At 37.1% G+C, this 23,712-nt stretch overlaps 1 protein-coding gene across 3 annotated transcripts in view; it reads left to right on the top strand.

Annotated features, from left to right (window-relative positions):
* EPSTI1 (epithelial stromal interaction 1) overlaps positions 1-23,712 on the top strand; it is an 86,915-nt gene that overhangs the window by 59,261 nt on the left and 3,942 nt on the right. For 2 of the 3 annotated variants that reach the window (XM_044249799.1, XM_044249801.1), the window contains exons 8-10: positions 1,943-2,026; positions 16,229-16,302; positions 20,987-21,110. In XM_044249799.1, the coding sequence (XP_044105734.1) occupies positions 1,943-2,026; positions 16,229-16,302; positions 20,987-21,110 (282 nt within the window). Of the gene's footprint in view, positions 1-1,942; positions 2,027-16,228; positions 16,303-20,986; positions 21,111-23,712 lie in introns of those variants that run through there. The other variant, XM_044249800.1, reaches the window with a different exon arrangement.

Consider the following 23,712-nt stretch of genomic DNA (forward strand, 5'->3'; position numbering starts at 1 on the left):
GTTAAAAGGAAATTATACAAATAGAATTTAGGTTTCTCACTCAGCCATCATATCTGCTTTAACTAAATATTTTATTACTCCTTTTAATCTCTTGAGTAGAAGATGTGTGTCCCTGGTCCATTTTCCTCTTTCGGGTCTTATATGGAATATCTGTGATAAAGGCTAGCCTTCTCTAAGTAAAAAGAAGAGAACCACTCATTAGAGAACAACTCTCCACCTTCAATGTCTTATCACAGTTCTCTTGTGCTTAGGATTTAGATAAGAGAAAATCCTAGGATATTTTTGCTTGTCTAATGAAGCAGGGTTTGAATGTGTGAGGGCTTCCTGAACACATCTGGGGTTTCACTCCAGATGTAGTAGTACTGCTGTAGAAGGCCTCTCTCCCTTCCTGGCAAGTGCTTATTATTTGATGGAATGTAGGTTTTTATAGTGACAGAAAATGGGGGAATAAATTAAGAAGTGCTTGAAGAAAAATTATAGTAAGGCAGTGGGGGGCAGCCTTCATAAGCTTTATGGGTTATTAGTCCAAAGAACAAGGCCTGAAATACGTAGTGTGCTGCCCTGATGCTGTTGGTAGTTTTATGGGAACAATGGCATTTCCTACATATTAGCTTATCAGGCTGCCCTCTCTACCTTACAGAGGGTGGGCTACAAATCACTGTGAGCCAAGAAAGTATACGACAAATGAACAGACAATATACTTGAAATCTCATAAATTCCAGAAGGCACGGTCACTATGCCAGTGTGTGAAACCCTGTCGTGCTGGGTCAGTGGGACTAGAGGGTATCCTACTGTGTGTGATGCTTCTCCCAACACTGCCCCTTGAGGCTCTAATTCAGCCAGAAGTAATGACCCTTGTGCTTCTGAACAGCCTTTGTTTTCCTTCTCAGAAATAAAAATGAGCTTCAGGTACCGATGAAGGATGCAAAGACTTAGAAAGAAATGCATCTCTGGAATGCTATGGTATCAATCACCAGCTGACAGGCTATTTAATGGGCTACCATTAATGAGCAGTAGGTATGTCAGTGCTTCGAAAGTCACTGTCTTTATTGCTTGTCTCTGAGATTAACTGATCAGCTACTTGGAGTCTATATAATTTACAGAAGAATATAGCTTTATTTGAGAGCAATATTTTTCCTAGGCAGGACCCACTTTCCAGAATTTACATGTGTAAGGCATTAGTTGAGTTCCCTATATGTTGAATACAACAGCATTTTAGGTGAGCAGCAAAGGAGTGGGAAAGGCTGAAGGAGGGACAGTCCAGGCAAGGAGGAGAATGGCAGATTCAGGGCTTCCGAGTCTGACAAGCTGCAACTGAAACTCCACTGTGGCCTTGTGGTCCGGTCAAATTATTTCACATACCCAAGTCCATTTCCTTATTCACAAAATGAGGATAAAATCTACTTCACAGAATTTAAGGGTTAAATAAAGTACTAAAAATAAATGCCTGGTGATTTAATGCATTGGCGCTGTTGTAAATGAGGTAAAAACTATAGATTTTCCTCCTCCTTGATGGGCTTATTCTAAGTCAGTTTCATCGCCATGCTCTCTGCTTACCAGAGTCTAGTTAGAATTGATGTTAGTTGGAATATACTTGAAATAGAGGAAAGTTAAATATGTTTTTCAAATCCTTACAACTAGAAGAATAAACTATGTTGATTATCTCTGAGGGTTATTTTCTAAGCTTAATTAAACAAACATTTAGATCATCCTTTAAAATGTGCTGGATGATTATGCATATACTAGCCTTGTTTTTATATATCCCCCGGGACATCTTCAGACATATGCATAAATCACTCCATAAGCAAGTGTGTATGGAGAGCTTACTGTATGCTTGGTGTAGAGGTTGAGTTATTAGAACCAGTCCTGTGGTAGGCAGACTAGTATATTGTGGCAATGCTTTTCCCTGTGATTTTTTTTTTTTTTCCCTATACATTTACAGGCCAGAAGCCGGGCTTATAAGGATTCTTTAAAGGAAGAAGAAAACAAAAAATTGCAAAAGATGAAGGAGGAACAACATCAGAAGGTATTCATAAGACCTTTTAGTCACTGCTAATTATCTGTTTGTAGTACTAGATAATTTTGAAAGTATTTCTGAACAAAAACATTTACATACATGAAAATTATTTTTAAAAAATCATTAAAAATAAAAAGTGAGATTTGGGCATATTTTAAGAGTATGATGGGGTGTGGTCAACTCTCATGGTACTTAGCTTCCTAAGGGGGCTAGAGTGTATCTGCTACAGGTGGGCCAGTAATTCAGAAGATAACCGAACACTCATGAACTTCTGATCTCCAGAATATATCAATGTTGCTGTCATTTTTCAACCCAAAGACATAGGAAACTATAGTGTTCAGAGAATACTATAATGCATAACAAATAGCCATAAAACGTTATGAAACTAGCTTAAATATTCACCTAAAAATACCCATAAAACAAGGATACTCTATACATGTATACAAATATATGAGGTATTCCAAATGTTTTGAGAATAGAAATGAGTGAAATGAATGCAGAGCCTCCTAAGAACAGTGCTTAAAGGGCAATTCTCATTAGAATATAAAATTTCTGGCGTGAGAACTGAAAACATTCAATGTTGTGGCTTGATGGTCACACCTGCCTTTTATACATTGCTCAGATGGGGCCCGAAGCTCCTCAGCATGGGATGAGAATGAAGACCAGTGCTTAGCTCTACGGTGCCACTTCATTCCATATCTTTTAAAGAACAAAATAAATTATTTAGCTAGTTGGACACCATTATCTTCCCCATCATTCTCATTTTCTAACTTCTCTTGCCATACTGGTAGTTGATAAATCCTGTCATTTCTTCCAGAATATCTCTCAAATTTATTTCTTTATTATATAATTAACTTGAATTCTAACTCTCATTTGATTTTTTTGAGTTGATTTAAAAATTTTCCTTATGTCTTTGCTGTACAACATAACTTATTATAGCAATTATGTGTAAAATCACTTTATGAAATAGACTGTATGTACTAATTGGCACTGCTATAATTTGACCCTTTTGAGTGCTATCCTCCTTCCAGCAATGGTCAAGCCCTTACTCATTGTTCCCATCAGCTTATCTTATAGAGGACTTGTGTCACTCAACTGCTTTGTGCATAGCAGATAATAATTAAATCACTGGAAGAAATAATTTAAGTAGTACATTTAGTTATTGAGCTACTATGTAAACAATGAAGAAACCAAGAAAAATTTTTATTCCTTTATGGTTTTTTTAAAACATTTTTGTTTTGCCAAAGGCCTCATACTGAAATCCACAATTTAATAATTAATATAGTAAGATTCTAAAGTAATTAGCATGTAGAAGCTAAGCCCAATATACACTCATGTTGTATTTTTCAATAAGTCTGTGAAGTGACATGTAAATGTTAGTCTATTTTTGTGACCTTTTAACTTAATATCAAGTCCTGAGGTACTTAGATACTGAGGAGAATCTTGTGAAGTTGGTATAAGATATACTTATATAAAAATAACTTCTAGTGAATTTTAAATAGTACTTTATAAGGTTTGGTGGAATATTTACAACGTGAAAACCATTAAAAGTAGAACATTTCACAAAGAGAATGCTCAACAGATTAGAAAATCAGATCTGGGATTTAATTTTCAGGTTGAGCAGTTATTTTAAACAGTGAAAATCAAGCTTTTTATTTCTTAATCTTGTTTTTCTTCTACAGTTAGACAAATATTGATACATATTTTCTGGTTATTGATTGAGCATATTTTTTTGCATAAATTATTTCCCTTTACTTACTGTAGCTTTCAGTAAAATGAATAATTTTGGCATACACATAATCCCATCATTAGAGTTTTCAATAACAGTAGAATAGAGAAGGGTAGTTACCTTATTTTTATTTCTCTTCCTTTTTGTTCATGTTCAGTCTGTTGTTTACATGACCCTGACGGCATTTCCTGATTGGTAGAGTCTCTCATTCTATATCACTTCTAAGATTTAGCTTAAGAAAACAAGCATCAGGTTTATGCTAAGAAGATACAGAAAAAAACAAACAAACCCAGACATATACCATCACATCTATTCATGTGTTTATTTATTTCATTCATTCAACAAATACTTAGTGAATACCCACGATGAAGTGATTCATAAGCAGATAATCTAGGTGAAGTTGAGGTGATAGCACATTTATTTTGCTTTGTGTATCTCTTTCACATTCTTTCATTACTCTGATCTCTGGACACAGTAAGTTCTTCCTTAAGGTTAGCCTATATATATTTTACATTTAATTCAGTTTTCTCTTCTTACAAAAATTTATTTATAATTCCCCTTTTCTCCTATATACTCAATATGTTCTTCTCATCTGACTACATTTTTGTGGTGGCAAACAAATACACTCACTCTTGCTTTTCTAAAATCACCCCTACCTTGATTGTGCTATCCTTAGAGATACTATCTTTTCTGTTCCTACTGGAAAAAAAAGACAAAGGTAATTTTACTATAATCACATCTCTATTATTAATTTTGCCCTTTCTTCCTTATGTTCTAATTTATATTTAGAAGTGCTCGTACTGAAACCTCTCCAAAGATAAACTCCTTCTGATCATTCAATTCAGTGGTCATTTTGCAATCCCAATCTCCCTGTAACTCTGTAACAGTATTTAATATGACTTTGAAGTTTTCCTTTTCTAGCTTTTTTTTTTTTTCCTGGCGGATCTATCTCAGAGTAATCTGTCCCAGTATCCATCCATCCGTCCTATCAACAAACATGTATTGAACTCCTACTATATTTGGAGCCTTTTGCAAGATGCTAGAGGTTCAATGAAGAACAGGACGTCAGGGATCTTCCCAAAGTTTGCTTCTTAATGGAGGGACAGACAATTAAAAGGAGACAAAGAAATAAACAACTGCATTTTTAATTTATGGCAATCAATCACTTTGTAGTAATTAATGCTGCAAAGAAGGAAATTGCGCATTGTGATAACTTCAGGGTGGCTTATTGAATACTGTTGATTATCTACCTTTCTCCTAAAACACTGATTTTTTTTTTCCCTCATGTATACATTCTACTTAGCATAGCCCATGTTTCAGAGAAGGCAGGCATATCCAAGTCCCAGGGATCTAATCCCAAAGGGTCTAACTACTCATGCGCATTCCATTCTCCTCAACTGTGACTGACTTAGCTATGGACACGGGAAATTGTTCCAACCAATGAGACTTAAGGGAAGTCTGTCGTTCAGTACAGATTTTGCCATTATGAAATATACTAGTCTTCCCATTTAATGATTTTCAGCTCGATTTCTTTTTTTTTTTGCCTTTTCATTTTGTCTGTTTCTAATATTTTCTCTTAGCTTTTTTGTCTGAATTTATACAGCAATTTCCTTTTCCATCACTTAATTTTAACCTCTCTGTGTCATTTGGCTTAAATTATATTTCTAGTGACAAAAGTAGCTGTTTTTCCTTTTACCCAGTTTCACGGTTCCTTTTAATTTAATATATTCTCACTTATTGTGATGACTAGTGCATTTGTACAAATTCCCGCTGCTTAATTTGCTTTTTTTTTTTTTTAAAAAGATTTTATTTATTTGACAGAGAGACAGAGAGATCACAGGTAGGCAGAGAGGCAGGCAGAGAGGTGGGGGAAGAAGGCTCCCTGCTGAGCAGAGAGCCCGATGCCGGGCTCAATCCCAGGACCCTGGGATCATGACCTGAGCTGAAGGCAGAGGCTTTAACCCACTGAGCCACCCAGGCGCCCCCTTAATTTGCTTTTTAGCTGTATTTTCTTTCTTGTTTTCTGTTCTCTGTTTTTTTTTGACTCTCTGAATTTTTTCTGTTCAGTTTTTTTTTCCTTTCCTCCTTTTCTCTCCTGTCTTTCCCTCTCTCCTCCCCTCCCTAATGGTAAGAAATTTCAGTGTTTTGTTTTTGACCTTGTATGACCTTTGGTCTATTTAATCTCAAATGGATTTTGGAGTCTGAGAACTGTTCTTTAAATCTCTTATATTGTTTTCCTTATACTTCTATCTGTTTGGCCTTTTTCATTGCATTCTGGGAGAAATCTTTAATTAGATCACCCTGCTTACTAATTTATTTCATAAGTTTCCATTCTGCTTATTTGGCACTTGTATTGAATTTATTTACCAAGACTGCTGACTTTTTCACAGCAATATTATGCTTTATAAGCACCATATTCTTTCTGATCTCTTCATTGATGGTAATTACACAAACATTAAAGTTTTCTGTTTACCATTTTAACTATTTTTTTTTTCTTTCCATTTTAAGTTTTATCTCCTGTGTTTTTCTTTCTCGACTATATGATTGTTGGTCATCTTGTTTCTTTGGGCATGCTGCCAAATGTGGTATTTAGGAGCTTGTCATCTGGGAGTAGTAGCCTCTTTTTCTCCTCTAGTTAAGTCGGTACCTGGGACACTGTCCTGTTTCTCTGAGCCCAGATAGCCCTCCTCCATTCACTGGTTACCCAGTGGCCCATGTCTATGCTGTCTGCTGTGTAGTGCCAGTGTGGGAGGAAAAAGGGCCCATGGCCAAGCTGCTCTCAATGACTGGAGAGTCATCCTTTTTTTTTTTTTTTTAAAGATTTTATTTATTTGTCAGAGAGAGAGAGGGAGCGAGAGCGAGCACAGGCAGACAGAATGGCAGGCAGAGACAGAGGGAGAAGCAGGCTCCCTGCCGAGCAAGAAGCCCGATGTAGGACTCGATCCCAGGACGCTGGGATCATGACCGAATCCGAAGGCAGCCGCCCAACCAACTGAGCCACCCAGGCGTCCCTCCAACTCATCCTTTTAATGACTACCTCAGTATTACCTCTCAGAGTTCTTTCAGAGGCACAGCTAACTCAGCTCAGCTTATCCTGCACATTTGTTTCCCTGTGTAATTTATCCTGTCTCCTTTCTACCATTCAGAAACTTAAATAGATTTCCAATATGCCAGTTGCACTTTTTGCACATTTATTCACTTTTTATAGTCATTTGGAAAGTAAAAACAAGCCAAAAAATAAGAAAATACTGAAATAATTGGGTGACAAAGAAAATTATTATAGAATACATAAAAAAATTACGAGAGCATTTTATGGGGAATGCATGCAAAACTGTATTCTGAGACATTGTACTCAGAAAAGAAGAATCATAACTTTTAAATCCAATCAGTACTAAAAAAGAAATGAATTAAGCATCCAATCTAAGAACTTAGAACATGAACCTAAAGGATACTGAAGGCAGTAATTAAGATAAGAACAGAAATTAATAATAATTTCAAGAAACAGCTGTTATAAAAATCCAACAGCTTGTTTTTTGATAAGGTCAACAAAATGAACAAATCTATGGCAAGTCTCATCAAGAAGAGATCAGTAAAAATGAAAATACACAACATTAGAAATGAGGAGCCAGAACCATAGATTTGGAAAAGATTAAGCTTATATTATTGTAGATAGTGCTATGCTAATAAATCAAATATGGGGATTAAGTGAATGATTTTACAGGGAAATATAAAACTCTAAAATGATTCAGAGTTAAAACAAATAAAGACAAATGAAAATGCAAGTGATTTCTAAAGTTTTCTGAGAATTATTCTCCTTTAACAAGCTAAACTTGGAAAATTTTACAGAAAATTCATTGGGATTTTCAAGGAACAATATTATTTCCTATGCTTTAGGAACAACTTGCTTTAAGGTTGTTTCAGAGCAAGGAAAAGATGAAGTAACTTAGAATTAATATTGAACTGTACTCTCCAAGATGTCACTGCCTGATAAAGAGAACACACACACATAGAAACTTATAGAGGTTAAATTTGAAAGAAAATTCTAGTTAATGGTATTCTTCCCTCTTAACTAATTTACCAAGGCAAAGTAAGATTTATTCTAGGAATGTGAAGGTGACTGACTATATATTATAACTTTTTATATCTTTTCACTACAGGATAGGTCATGAAAGAAAATCCAATGGACCACTTCTTTAGCTATTAAAAAAAAAGGCATTGATAAATTTTAATCTCTGTTTCTAATTTAAAAATAACAAAAACAAATACGGTGAACTAGACATTTAAAAGGTTGTGTTAAGATACATGCAGTCTTCCAAACCAATAACCGACATTAATTCAATGGTGAAATACTACAGCAGTGAACAATATTAGGACATCTTCAACTCCTACTACCAACCAGTATCCAGACCTGGAAATTCTAACCTAGTTTGTAAAGTTATTTGATGGAAAACTTTTTTTTTTTAAACTTAAAACTCTTAATACAGTATGGAACAAGATTTGGGAATTATCTTAACCAACTCGATAAAACAAAAAAAAGAGCTTTTCTAATTACTGAAAATAAGTAAAATTATTTTTGGGTGAGAACAATTTGCCTGCACAACCTGAGGGAAAATGATTAGAACAAATGGAATTAAATTAAAAAGTTACAAAATACAGCAGGAATCAAGAACTTTCTCAAATATTAGCAAACATCAATTAAAAAATAAAATGGAATAAAAAGGCCTTATCAAAAAGATATGTAACTTGCATATGTAACTTGCAACTATGTAAACACACTGTTCAATTTTTAAAAAAGTAAATAAGCCAAAAAACTCCCAAACTCTCCTATTATCTGTAAGTGTCAGTTTGAATAATGTAGAGATGGATGTTGCTCCTGCATGGTAAAATTCGATATTGTAGTAACTGTAGTTCTATCCATATTAATTTGTGAGATGTGTGCAATTCCAATAAGATTTTCAGGGGAATGAGGTCGTTTGAAAAACTATTTCTATATTTCAACCATGAGAATAATCACAAAATTAAATAAGAAGCTTTACAAAAATATGGATAATAATTTGTGTGTTTGCTGGGGCAAGGAGAGTATACAGAATTAGCTATTTAAAAATACCTCAAACTCCCTCATTCTGCCATTTGTAAAAAGTGAACTGAAAAGGGCTCTTTGACAACATCAAATGAGAGTTTGCAAAATGTGAAAGTATTAGATATAAAAGGTCTAAGTTTGTTCTGCAGAAATAATCAGAAATCAGAAATGTACATAAGATGTACATATAACATTGTGGTTTTTTAAAAATATTACTGGAAGGTTTGAAACAGTTTGTTCAAGGATAGAGGATTGAGGATTTTAAGTTTGGAATACCATGCAGCAGCTGCTACTGTGTCTGAATGATACGGGCATATGATCACCTATATAACAATGAAAAAAATTATAAAATAGACTCCAGGCAAGTTTTGAAACATGCCCCTTCTTATTGTGCTCTGTGGAAATTACTTCATCCCTCTAAGCCTTATTGTGTATGGTAGTTATTTACCTCATGATACTGATTCTAGGACCAAATGAGAGAAAAGCTTGTGGAAAGTTTATCTTAATGCCTGGCATGTGGTAAGCCTACAAATGTGACCTGAGCTGCTGATAAGAAGTTATAATCTGTGTGTATAAAATCAAGAAATGAAGAAATTGACATGTTATTCCTGGGTAGAGAGATTTTATGTGTGATTATTATGTCTTCCTTTACTTTTTTACTTTTTAAAAAGATTTTATTTATTTGAGAGAGAGAAAATGAGAGTATGAGCAGGGGAAAGGGCAGAGAGGGAGAAGGAGATGGAGAAGCAGGGATTCTGCCTTGGGGCTCAAGCCCAAGACCCTTGGGTCATGACCTGAGCCAAAGGTAGATGCTTAACCAACTGAGCCACCCAGGTGCCTCCATGTCTTCCTTTATAGTTTCTGTACTTTTTATACTTTCCACAATGAATAAGTAACTTTTAGGAGAAATCTTTTTTAAAAGAATAAAGTTGGGGCGCCTGAGTGGCTCAGTGGGTTAATACTCTGTCTTCGGCTCAGGTCATAATCTCAGGGTCCTGGGATCAAGCCCTGCATTGGGCTCTCTGCTCGGTGGGGAGCCTGCTTCCCCCTCTTTCTCTGCCTGCCTCTCTGCCTACTTGTGATCTCTCTCTCTCTCTGTCAAATAAATAAATAGAATCTTTAAAAGATAAAAGAAAGTTGATAGGATATATTTCTGGGTTGGGAGCTAGAGAGCTGGGGATTCAATGATTATTTTAGCTGGAAGTCCATTTCTCTGTATATTAAAATGGTAGAACTAAAAATAATTAATGAAAGGAGAACACACACTAATAATGCTATTTTTTACTCTCCTACTTCACCCATTAATATTTCCTTCTTCTGATTTGGTTTTCCTCTTAATTTTTTGAAGTGGTTTCCACTTTTTTTCCTTAGTGAATCCATCTTTGTCCTTCTGGGCAAAGATATTGCTGTGAGGAGCCCCCAAATCAGGACTTCTCTCAACTGTCCCCTCCCATAAAGCTCCCCTCGTGTATTAAAAAGCATTCAAAGAAAGGGGTCCTTTAACATCTGTGGCATCAACTCTCCTTCCACTATCCTTTCCTCTTGAGTTGAGAGACCATCCTCCCCTGGGAGAAGCTTATCCTAGCCAGGCGATGACACTTTAATGTTTACATGAAGCGGTCAAGCTGAACCATGTGGGAACACCCCTCGCTGGGATTCAGACATGATTTCAAAATGACCCTCTCTTACTCTTCAATGACTGCATGACAGCCTTGCTCTGGGGCATCCCTTTCACTCTGGCCACACCAGGTTTCTCCAGTGTCCTGCTTGCACAGACCTGGCAGTCATGTGGTTGACCCTTTGGCACACTAGACCACAGAGAAGTGCCTTCTACAACCTCCGGCAGGAAATGGTGAGCTCTCTACTTGTTGCTGTTAGCTTGGGCCCCAGCGCTGATCTTTGGTACCTCCTGTAGCTCACCAGCCAAGAAGCCTGTCCCCTAGTGAGAGCAACCCCACCTGAAGGGTGAGCCAAGGCAGAGGCATGGTTTGCTGTGTTGTCTGCATTTACCGATCCCATTTTGGGCAGTATTTACAGCAGATTCTCCAGGATGTTATCTTATTTTATCCTATTACTTCAGTGCCCTCTTTGAAGGCAGCTCTGTCTGAATGGAGCGAGATGTGGAAAGCAGCGAGAAGACATGGTCTCTGTCCTCTGGGAGCCTTCACGACCCAGGCATACTGTTGCATAACAATTTGCTCCCGGGTTCTCTGCACCCTTTCCACTGTAGCCTCAGGTCCTGTTGCTTGAACTGGTGTTCAGCAGTACATTTCTTTGTGCTTCGTCTTGCAGTTGTGCCTGCGTCTGTCTCCCTCATTACACTATGGTTTCCGTCAGAGTGGAGCTGTCTATTTCCATCTGTACCTTCCGCATGAATCCAGGTGTCTAGAAAACAGTTGGTGCTTAACAAATGCGTGTTGAGTGGGACAGGCTTGATGGTTTCTCAGACACTATGCGTCCTATTCCTCCTGTTTAAAGTGTTTTGATTTCCTTAATGTCCAAAGCTCAGTCCTTGGAACCAGAACAACTTATTTGTATCTGTCCAACTAGATATTGCACTTCTGGATGAAAAACCAGTAAATGAACCAAGGATATGCTTATAAGGCATGCGGACACATCTGCAATGGCTGTCAATTCAGCAGAACAAATTAATTAGTTGAAATTATCCTTCGTGCTACCAAAGGAAAACCAGCCACTCTCTAGTAAATATGCTTTGCTAGATACAGAATAATAATCCTGAGTGCGGCATTGCCAGAGCCTCCCCTCTGCCATCTGGAGTGATGTTCCTGCATGGTGATGCCTCATCAGCTCTGTCCCGGTTTCCGACCTGCTCTGGGTTTTCTCCTCTCCCTGTCCTTGCTCTGTCATAGGATAATGTGTGTCACTCTCTCCCTGTCCTCTTCCCACTGGGAAGTTCTTGGCTTCCTAATGGAGTGTTTTGCTTTTTAACATCTTTACATATGAAAAACTATGTATTCATTAAGATTTTTAAAAAGAGGAAAATATAAAGAATGAGAAATGGTCTCCCATATGGAGAAACCTCTGTTGATGGTATGAGGAAGTAATGTGAGCACAAGGATCAAAAGTTAGAAAGCAAGAATTACATGCGGTGTTAAAGCTGCTTGCCCTGCCTATCCATCTTCCATGCTTCTTACCCCAGTGATAATTACAGTTAACATTTTGGTGTATGTTTTTTATAAAATTTATAAATTTATAAAATTATTTTAAATATGATGCACGTCTATATATAAAAGTTGAAATCAATGTGCTTTTCTATTTATATGGAATAGTCCCAAGAAAACTGCTCTGAAATTACCTTTTTTCCCCTCTATTTGTCTCAGGGGAAGTTTTTTGTGTATTTGACACAGAATGTTACATTAGTTTCAAGTGTACAACTTAGTGAATTAACAAATTTATACCCATGCTAGGTTCACCACAGGCGTGGCTACCATCTGTCCTGATACATCACTATCACAATATCATTGACTGAATTCCTTATGCTTTGTTTTTTATTCCTGTGACTTATTCATTCCATTACTGGAAGCTTTCTCCCATTTTGCCCAACCCACCACCCTCCTCCTCTCTGGTGAATGCTCAGTTTGTTCTCTGAACCTTTTATTACTTAATGTATCTTAGTGATCCCTCTACTGGTGCCTACCCTTCTCTCCCATCTGCCTTATTCTTTGTATCTCCTGCATAGTATTCCATTGTGTAAATGCTTTAACTTACTGGTACAGTTCCTTATTAATGGACACTAAGACTTACTCTTGAACTTACATTTTTCAAAAATTCAATTTGTAAGTTCAATAATGAACTTACATAATTTAATAATAATGATAATAGATCCAACTGTAACTACTCCTATATGTGTATCTCTGAACAGTTCTACAAAAGACATACATGTACATTTTACATGTTGCTGGTTGTTGCCAAAAACTAAATCAGTTTTCACTACTTTAGGTATGCCACAAAAGTGCTTGACTCTACTTGTTTTTCTCTTCATCTTTTCTAGTTTTTTTCCATTATGATTGAAAAATTTTATCTCATTGTTCTGATTTTTATTTCTTTGATTGTGTGTGAATATATCATGACCATTTTGAATTTATAAGCAATCTGTACTTTGTGAATTTTTTCTTCCTCTTCTTTAGTCCTTTCTGTTTGGTTGTTGTTTTTTTCTCACTAGTTTATATGAGGTCTTAACCACCTCCTCAGGCCTCCCCAGAATCTTCATCTAAAATAGCAACTGAGTCTCACATCAGTGTGTTTAATCCTCCGCACAGGATTACAACTGGATATATTTTTCACTTGTTTTTGCGTTTCCTCTTTTCTAGAGTAGAAACTCTTAAGGAGAAAGGTTCTCCTCTATTTTGTTCATTATTATATCCCTGTCATAGAGATCCAAGCCTGGCTCATAATAAGCAGTCAGAAGTTGTTGAATGAGTGAAATAATAATTGAATTTGTCTATATGTGTTACAAAAAGTTTTTTAAGTTTGTTTTATAATTTGTTTAAGCTATTAAGCTATTTTTCCCAATGCAAGCTTTGAATTTTCATGCAGCCAAATTTATCAATCATTTTCCTTTATGATTTCTGAACTTTTCTTGCTCTACACCTATAAATAAATACACTCATGCCTCCTTTGAAAATTCCTGTGGCTCCATCTTTTAAGTTAAAATCTTAGACCTTGGAGCACCTGGGTGGCTTAGTTGTTAAACATCTGGCTTCAGCTCATGCCATGATCTCAGGGTCTTGGGATCGAGCCCCACATGGGGCTCCCTGCTCAGTGGGAAGCCTGCTTCTCCCTCTCCCCCTGCTTGTATTCCCTCTCTTGCTGTCTCTCTTTCTGTAAAATAAATAAATAAAATCTTAGAAAAAACTCAGATTGCTATAAAATTTATTTTTATATTAAAATTTTTTAAAGATTTATTTATTTTTTAAAGATTTTATTTATTTATTTGACAGAGAGAGATCACAAGTAGACGGAGAGGCAGGCAGAGAGAGAGAGAGAGGGAAGCAGGCCCCCTGCTGAGCACAGAGCCCGATGTGGGACTCGATCCCAGGACCCTGAGATCATGACCTGAGCCGAAGGCAGCGGCTTAACCCACTGAGCCACCCAGGCGCCCAAGATTTATTTATTTTAGAGGGAGGAAGGGAGGGGGAGAGAGAGAGAGAGAGAGAGAGAGAGAGAGCGCATGAGCAGTAGTGGGAAGGGAGAGGGAGAGAGAATCTCAGGCAGACTCCACACTGAGCCTGGACTCCCAAATAGGGCTCGATTTCAGAACCCTGAGATCACAACCTGAACTAAAACCAAGAGCTGGATGCTTAACAGAGTGCACCACCCAGGAGCACCCCCCACCCCCACCCCACACACACACCAAAATTCTTTTAAAGCCATAACCCAGTAAGAGCAAAATAACAGATTGGAGACTACAGCAAAGAAAAGGAACCATCAAAATTTCAGAAGCTGCACCACAGAGCTAGGGAAAGCCCAAACTTATTTGCAAGAAGTAGTAAGGTGTGAGTTGAAGCAGTCCCAATGCAGTTCTGTAACTGGGGTACCAGCTACTTTGAGGGCTGGTGTTGAAGAGATAAGGATGACTTGGAAGTCTAAAGCCGTAGGACCCCTGGAGCCCCTCCCTTGCCACTGAACTTTGGAAAACACTGTAAGGATGAGGGCTGAGGATGGTGATATAGTGAGAAGGGAGATTGGGGTTGGGATGGGGGTTGTAATAGAGCCCCAAATCTTCCACAGTAGGAAGGCAAAAGATAGTATCTTTTTTCAAAGTTAAGAAATAGAATATACATACTATTAAGAAGGAGGTAACTGACAGATGAAACCACACACAGGAACTGAAAGTGATTTTGGTGTCAATGGGGAAGGATAGGAACTTCCTTTATTTTAGTGTAAGGTTTGGTAGTACTAATAAGTAGCTCTCTTACTTGGTAGCCTTTTAAAAACTATGTTCATATATTATAGTGACAAAAAATAAAATAAAATTATTTTATGCCATTGTAGGAAAGTGAGTCTCTAGCACAAGGCTTGGCATCTACTGCATAAATGCCCATACAATGATTGAGTGAATATTATTTATTTAGAAAACGTGCTGATTTTTTTCCTTTGGTGGTGGTGCTAGATCATAACTGGAATTAAATAATGTGCTTTAGGGATTGATGAGTAATATATTTGTAATATCACAGTATATGAAACCTGTCTCTTTGTTTTGGGGATGGTGGAATGTTAGAAGGCCTTTAAATAAAGTTAAAAAATAAAATGTCAATCTGAACTTTGAATTTATTTTATAATTTTATTTTATTTTTTAAAAATATTTTATTTATTTATTTGACAGAGAGAGAGATCCCAAGTAGGCAGAGAGGCAGGCAGAGGGAGAGGAGGAAGCAGGCTCCCTGCCAACCAGAGAGCCTGATGCAGGGCTTGATCCCAGGACCCCGAGACCATGACCTGAGCCAAAGGCAGAGGCCTAACCCACTGAGCCACCCAGGAACCCCTATTTTATACTTTTTATCAAGGACATTTTGTTCTTAAAAAAAAAAAAATACACGTGTTGGCATGTGTTTATCAGTATTTTCTCCACTGGAAAATTCTGACTCAGGCCCTAATTTATGACATGGTTCTGATAATTTTCATCCCTCTGCCTTTTACTGTCTTTGAAAAGAGGTTAAAAAATCAGTCTGCTTCAAGGAAGGCAATTGAATACTAGAGAAATGCTAGCACCTGGTTCTTTGGCATAACACCATAAACAGAGTAAGTTGAAGGTTGCGTCTTCTAGGAAGATAATCCGAATGTCAGAAGCAGAGATTTAGTTGTAGTAACATGATCTCCTAACCGAAGCAAAGTATCCCCTCCAGGGAGTCCAAAGTTCTGCTGATATTAGAAGTAACTAGTCAATAATAGGTAAGTTGATTATTCTCCAGGAGGGAGGATATTTTACTAATGGAATTTCACTACAGAATTGAGTTCAGCATTTATTTGTAAGCTGCTATAAATTTGTTGGGAAAGAAATGCTAGAGAAACACCAGGAAGTAGTATTGTGTGACATTTCTTGAAGAACTGATTTGATTTTTCTTTGGAAGACATAGGTGAGTTTGACTCATGTTGTATTTTCTTCTGTGTATGTTGTACCTATTAGTCTAATAACTTGAGCATGCACATCGGCGTTTTAATCTTACAATTTTATACTCCCAGAGCTATTGTTTGACTAAGGTACAATTATTTTTGCTACCTAATTACATAAGAACATAATTTCACATGGAAATGGTACTTAAGTAAAAGTTTCAAAAATGAAATAGTATACCAGCTCAGGTTAAATATGTAATTGATTTGGGTATCTTCTGTACAATGATGTTAATTAAAAGCCATATTTTAAAATTTTTATTGTTCTTAGAGTGAATTACTAGAATTTAAGCGACAGCAACAGGAGGAAGAAAGGACCAAAACTCACCAAGCTGAACACAGGAGGTATAAATGGCTAATAAAATAAGCATCCTTGATTAAAATAACTACCTATAAAGTTTTTGCAATGTTTTAAGAAAGTACTATAATCATATTGAATATGGTTTTGGAATCTATATTACCTTTTTAACTTTATATTATTGGGGCATGTTATGTATGTGAGGATGCCAACTGCTACATATGTATACACATACATACACATACACTAGCTGATTTTTCATACATAGACATAAAATATCCAGCTTTTCTGGGGAGGTGGCAAAAATTCATACTAGAAAACAGAATCATGCTGTCAAGCTATGCGTTTATTTAGGTGATACTTAATTTGCCTCCCATGGGACAAAGTATCTTATTACTTTGAGATGATCTTTTACTATTTGTACACAACTTTAGAATAATAACTGAACTCGTAAGAGGGTGAGATACTCATACTTGAATATGAAAGGTCAGACAAGAACTATTTTATATTGACTAACATATTAGGAAAAATATCTTAAAATAGAAACCATTAAACAATTTTTAACATTGTAAGTACTCTCTTATTCCTAATATCAGACATTAAGAGTACCCAGTAAAATATCATGTTGATGTTCGGCCGTTGCTAATAACTTCCATATCTATCATTATTCTAGGATTTTCCTGGGGGTGGGGGGGCGCTTGGTTTATCTGAGTTTATTGCAATGTGCTTGAGAATCTCGGAAGAATTTAAAGGGTTTCATGATCTAAGAGAGCAAATTCTTCTGAAACTGAGTGGTGTCACTTATACGTTTAACCTTCCCACTGTTGCTAATGTGTATTTTTTAGTTGTGGTGGCTTCATTTTTTAATTGAGAATATACAGAGTGTTAATGGAAGCTCCCAATTCTGCTGGAGCTGTGAACTATGGATGGGTACTCATATATTTTTTTTCCAATTTATTTATTTTCAGAAAAACAGTATTCATTATTTTTTCACCACACCCAGTGCTCCATGCAAGCTGTGCCCTCTATAATACCCACCACCTGGTACCCCAACCTCTCACCCCCCCGCTACTTCAAACCCCTCAGATTGTTTTTCAGAGTCCATAGTCTCTCATGGTTCATCTCCCATTTTTTTGACCTGATTATTTTACTTACATAGTCTATCAAAATAGTTTTAAAATGTCAAGTGTGAATTTAGGTGGTTTTCTCTGACTAAAAGAAAGCATCAGAATTCTGAGGCATTGGTTAGGCTATTTTTGGGGGTGAGGGGTAGCAATTATTGCTACCTATTTTTTTTTCTTATGGTTTTTCTCATTTTCTAAAAACTTTTTTTTTTTTTTAAGATTTTATTTATTTGACAGAGAGAGCACAAGCAGGGGGACAGCAGGCAGAGGGAAAGGGAGAAGCAGGCTCCTCACTGAGCAGGGAGCCCAATGTGAGACTTGATCCCAGGATCCTGGGATCATGACCTGAGCCGAAGACAGCCATTTAACCGACTGCGCCACTCAAGCGCCCCTGGTTCTTCTCATTTTCTCTTTAAAATACTTTCTACTAAAAAACCCAATAGTGCATGTCTTTAACACTGGTTGTTAGTAGTAGCCAGTTATTTCTCTGGATTTCTGAGGATTGATTAGATTGTAAAGTTTTAAGCATCTTAAAGATAGTGCGATATGTTACATTAATAGGCCCTCTTGGCTAAGAAATTCATGTTCAGTGGGCATCCAATAAAAACGCAAGTTATTTGGTAAGAGGTAGAAAGGATTAATTTCTTGTTGTGGGAAACTTGACCCTCATTCTTTATTTCCATAATACTGGATACCTAAATCTTGATGCGGTTATTTATTTTCTACACATTATTTTCTCTTTTTATTGATTCTAGTTAAATATAGATGCAAATTTAATCTAAGAGGAAATCTCTCCGGGTAATAACCTCAGTAACCAGTTTTGAGGTAACTGATCAAGTTTTTGAACACATATTTTATGTTCTCAGTCAGTTTTTGAAGAGAGCATATGTTTATATTGCCCTTTAGAGTTTATTTTTTTATTTTTTTTAAAGATTTTATGTATTTATTTGACAGAGAGAAATCACAAGTAGATGGAGAGGCAGGCAGAGAGAGAGAGGGAAGCAGGCTCCCTGCTGAGCAGAGAGCCCGATGCGGGACTCGATCCCATGACCCTGAGATCATGACCTGAGCCGAAGGCAGCGGCTTAACCCACTGAGCCACCCAGGCGCCCCGCCCTTAGAGTTTAAAGTAAGCTCTTGCATGTTAAATGAAAATACTCATTCAATAGCCTCTGAACGAATAAAATCCGTGACTATTCCTGCTGAGGGCAACAGCACTAGCTCTGTGTGTATGTGTGTGTGTGTAAGGGCCATAAGTTAGATTTTCTCCAGGGATATAATTTTATTAGAGCCAAAAAGACAACATGTATTCTACCATTTAGAAGTTGACATAGCAGAAAACTCAACTCTGAGTTTTGTAACAGAAAGTTTGTGGAATTCCTCACAAGCTTTTCAATGCATCCTATATTGATTGAGCCTGGTTGCACCTGAACCTGACCCATGGTAACTTTCTGAGTGAGAGAAGAAAGTTGAAACCTCAGAGAGAAAAGATAAAGCATGGGGGTCAAGGACTTGAAAAGATCTGAGCTATGAGTTGAAAAGTGGAGTGAACTGAACTGATTTACTGAAACTTGAATCATCCTTAAATAGTAGTTTTTATCCATATTAACTCTTAGAAGAAAAGCCGGAGCATGGATTTGACAGCAATAAAATGTATGTTCTTTCTAACACTAGTAAACAAATCTATAAGCTGGTACTTTTTTCTTGTCTTTGAATTCTCAATAGGAATTGAGAAAAAACACAATCTCTTTACCACCTATGGGCTCTTGTCGACCCACTGTGCTGTCCTTCTAGTAACTGATGGCCAAAAGTGAATTGTACCACCTGTGTCCATGATAAGACAGTGTGTGAACAAACTGAGAGCTGTGGACATTGGGCCATTTTTGCAGCCTATACTCACCACCATTGGTGGTTTCTTTTTTTTTTTTTTTTTTTTCCATTGGTGGTTTCTTGATGCAGCTGTAGTCACAGAAGCAGGCAGATAGGGGGACCACGCACCTGGATGATTCATTCATTCTCTTCTTACCTATCAGGACAAGGCTCTGTGAAGGTTTTGTTCTAGGCATTGGGAATAGGCATAAAATAGCAGAGAACATCCCTAACTGCATAGAAATTACAATCTGGAGAAGAGAAATAGAAGTCAACAAGTTAACAGCAAGAGTATTTCAGACAATGATATGTACTGTGAGGAGAGAGATTGAAGGTAGTAGTCCCCATGAAGGGGTAACATCAAAGGACAAGAGCCAGTCACATTGTAGATATCCCCTATTATTAGGTGTAGGAAAAAATGCAAAGGCCCTCAAAAGTGGGAATGAGTTTGGACTTGAGTCTCAAGTGGCTGGATTATAGATGGTGAGGAAGAGAATAAGATAAAATGAGGTTGGCAGGAGCCAGAAAATACAAGATTTTAAAAGGCAGTGTTTTGTTCTAAGACTAATGGGAAATCATAAGAGACTCTTAACTATAGGAAATAAACTGACAGTTGTTGGAGGGGAGGTGTTTGGGGGGATGGGATAACTGGGTGATGGGCATTAAGGAGGGCACTTTATAGAATGAGCACTTGTGGTTATATACAACTGATGAATCACTAAATTCTACTCTGAAATTAATAATATGCTATATGTTAATTAAAGTGAATTTAAATACAAAAGTAAAAAGACTAATGGAAGATCATAGGAGGGTTTTAAGCAAAAGGAAGGCATGATCCCTTTTATAATTTAGTAAGGTAGTTGTGTGGAGAATGAATTACAGAGGGTGGGAGTGGAAGCAAAAACAAGATGAGAGAGGATAGTGATTTGGACTAGAATGGTGGCCATGGAAAGTTTTAATTTTTTTATATTTTATAACATATAGGAAAGTCCATGAAATATTTATAATGATTAATTAGAGAGTGAACATTCAAGTAGCCAGCTCCAGAATATAACCACCACCCTACTGTTAACCCTTATTCTGACCTCTATTATAATCATTTTCTTGCCTTTCCTTAAGGTTTTACCTTCTATGTGTTCACCTTAATTTCTGAAATTGGTTACTGCAGGTATGACCAAACATTAGGGAAGGATATACCCATTCTTTCTTTTGAGAGCTTGAGTTTCCCTCTTTTAATATTTCCCATTTCTAATATGAATCTCTTCCTATTTTCCTTCTAATTTGCACTTATGGGGTTTACTTTAGCAAGACTGGCAGTGGGGTACAGGTCATTTGGGAGGGACATCTCCATTGCAACAATAGTACCACAGAGCTATTTTTAGTTCCCCTTCATGTTTCAGGTCTTTCCGAAGCTTCCATCTCTTCTCAGCCTCTAGATTTCGCACTGGCAGGTCTTGGAGGGGTATGGTTGCTGGGGAATAAGGCTCTTGCAGAACTGGTAGAAGATGAAGGAATGAAGTTCTGAGTTCAGAACTGTGTCCCCTCTTGCTGGAGTCACAACTGGCGAAGGGCTGTTAACAGCATGTCATATGGCTAATGTGAAAAGAAGTCTCTACAGATTACTTCTAAGCTGAAGGGAGGGAAGCAATCCTCACAGTTCATACAGTCTGTTAGGTTCTCAAAAATCTCTCAACCCTGTAGCAAGCTTTCCACTTACACATATTTTTCATTGTTTAAAGGGTAAATAATGTTTTCCTGGACCGGCTCCAAGGCAAAAGTCAACCAGGTGGCTTTGAGCACTTTGGAGGCCATTGGAATACGAATAGTGGTAACAGCTGGGTGAGTTTTTTTCTTTTCTCTTAAAAAAAAAAGTCTTTCAAAGTTGAACAGTAAAATCAATGAGAATTTTAAAAATATGTTGTGGCTTTCTCCCAAGATACTATTTTTTTGTTGTGCTGTTCAACTGTATGATGGGCAGTCAGCCAGGATGATTACTGTAAATTCCACAATAGTTTCTAGAGAGAGGGAAAAAGTCCTGGTTTCAGTGCTGGCCAATCACAATAAAAAATGACACCTGCCCTTTGTTCTCAATATGATTGCCTGGACTGTAAAGATTTTTTATCACCCCTTGCCCAGAACTACAACAAAAACAAATGAAAAAATTTTTTTCAAGGGGATTTTAAGTGCAATATGGTTATAAAAATAGTAAGTATTCTCTAGTAATATATTCTTTCAGTGAAACTAGCACATCAAAGAAACCGTATTTAATTTTTCACTACAAAATGATTTTTAAAAAACCCTACAGCAAAAGGCACTTTTTGGAAATGAAATGTCCTTATGGATTTCTGTGAAGAAAACCTTGCAACTGTGTTGTAATATGTGTTTAATGTGTTTTGTGTGCACAATAGATCATTGAACCAGCACTGAATCTTTGGAATGTATATAATTGGAGGCTTTGCAATGTGTACAGAATCAAAACTACACTGGGTTTCATAATTTAATTGAGACCCAAGTGCATACGTACCTACTAAAAAAATGGGGCAGATAGAAATCTTTAAACTGGTAAAATACAACAAAATAATCAAGTGCTTGCTGGAAACTCTAGAGATCACCCTTTAATAAATACTTCATGGGCAAAAGATAATTTTTGAGAAAGTCTGTTGGAAATCTTATGCATGTTTTCTTGAAAGGCATTTAGTAGTTAAAATTGATGAATAGATCTCACAAATGTATATATACTGAAGATAATTGAATGTAGGCAAGTTTGCAAGGAATTTTACTGGATATGTATCCATAATGTATGCTCTTGTGTATCACTATGGCATTCAGAATAGGGACAACATGGAAGAGAGAGAAAAGAATAAAAACACAGGATTTTTGTATCAGGAGTTACAATTTATAAATTATTGATTTATTCATAAGAATATATGAGTAGGAGTCCTGTGGAAAATGGGGCATTGTGACTTGAAGACATTCACATTCATGGAATTTATAAGTTGTGAGACATGATTGAAACTTGGATTTGGGGCAGGACTTGGAAACTGCGCATTTTCTCCTCTACTTACCAACTCTCAAAATTTAGAGAGTACTTAGAAAAATAACCTGGGATTGAGGGGAAGATGATGGGAGAGAGTAAATGAATACCACATGGGCTGCTGTTAAGGGAATGAGGGTTTGGAAATCTGGTTCACCCCTGACTATTGATAGGCCTTATGGGAGTGAGCTGTAATCTCTGCTTAGATTCTTCATGGATAAAAAGAAAGGAGTATCATTTTCTTGTGATATGAGTGAAGGTTGCTAAAGCTTCCTTAGTAGGACAGTCTTGGCCAAAGTGGTTATCAGCTCTTCCCTTACTTGAAAGAAGCAGTGACATAAAGGTCCTCAGGCCCCCACCTCTACATCCCTATGGACATCCTTACTTCTATGTCTGCTTCTCCTTGGGGACCAGATTCTCTCTTATCTACCTAGTGGGGGACTTTGTTCTAATGATATTCTTCTCTCTCCTGAATTCACCTGAACTAGAAAATTCCCATCAGTATAATATATAAATATAAATCATATTGATACCCCTTCCCTCTTGCTACTGTCCTGTTTTTGTTCCTCTTTCAAGCAAAACTTAAGAGGTTTCTATCCTTTAGTTGTCTGTAATTTCTTTCTTCCCATTTCTCTTAAACTCATTTAAATCGTGATCTAGATTTTATCAGTCCAACCATAATGCTCTTATCATGGTCACTAATGATGTCCATATTACAAAGTCCAGTGGTTATCCATCAGCATCATTTGTCATGGTGAATCACTTCCTCCTCTCTGAAACTACTTACTTGGCTTCTGGGGCATTATTCTTTCTTGGGTTTCCACCAATCCCAATGGCTACTCCTTTTCATTCTCCTTTGCTGAATCCCCTGCATCTTGCTGTCCTCTCAACATTGGAGCACCTCAGAGATCCACCTTGGATCACCTTCTGAACTTTATGTTCACTTAACACCTTGGTGGCCTCATTTATTCTCATGAATTTAAATTCCACTTACATGTTTATTACTCATACATTTCTAATTCCAGCCTTGACCTCTTCCTTGACTCTAGACTTGCATATCCATTTATCCACTCAACATCTCTACTTGCATGTCTAATGGACATCTCAACCTTAACATGTCTAAAAGTTGACCTTTGATTCCTTCTACCTGAGTGCTCCATCTGCACTTTATCCTTTTATATATTGGTACAGCCCATCTCATATCACTCACAATCGATTCATCAGCAAATCTTCTTTTTTAAAATTTATTTATCTATTTATTTATTTGAGAGAGAGGGAGACAGCATGGGGGGGGTGGTCAGAGGGAGAAGCAGGCTCCCTGCTAAGCAGGGAGCCTAATGTGGGACTCGATCCTGGGACTCCAGGATCATGACCTGAGCTGAAGGCAGTCGCTTAACCAACTGAGCCACCCAGGCACCCATCCATCAGCAA

The sequence above is a fragment of the Neovison vison genome, chromosome 5 (genome assembly GCF_020171115.1).
Source record: "Neovison vison isolate M4711 chromosome 5, ASM_NN_V1, whole genome shotgun sequence".
Classification (NCBI taxonomy): Eukaryota; Metazoa; Chordata; class Mammalia; order Carnivora; family Mustelidae; genus Neogale; species Neogale vison.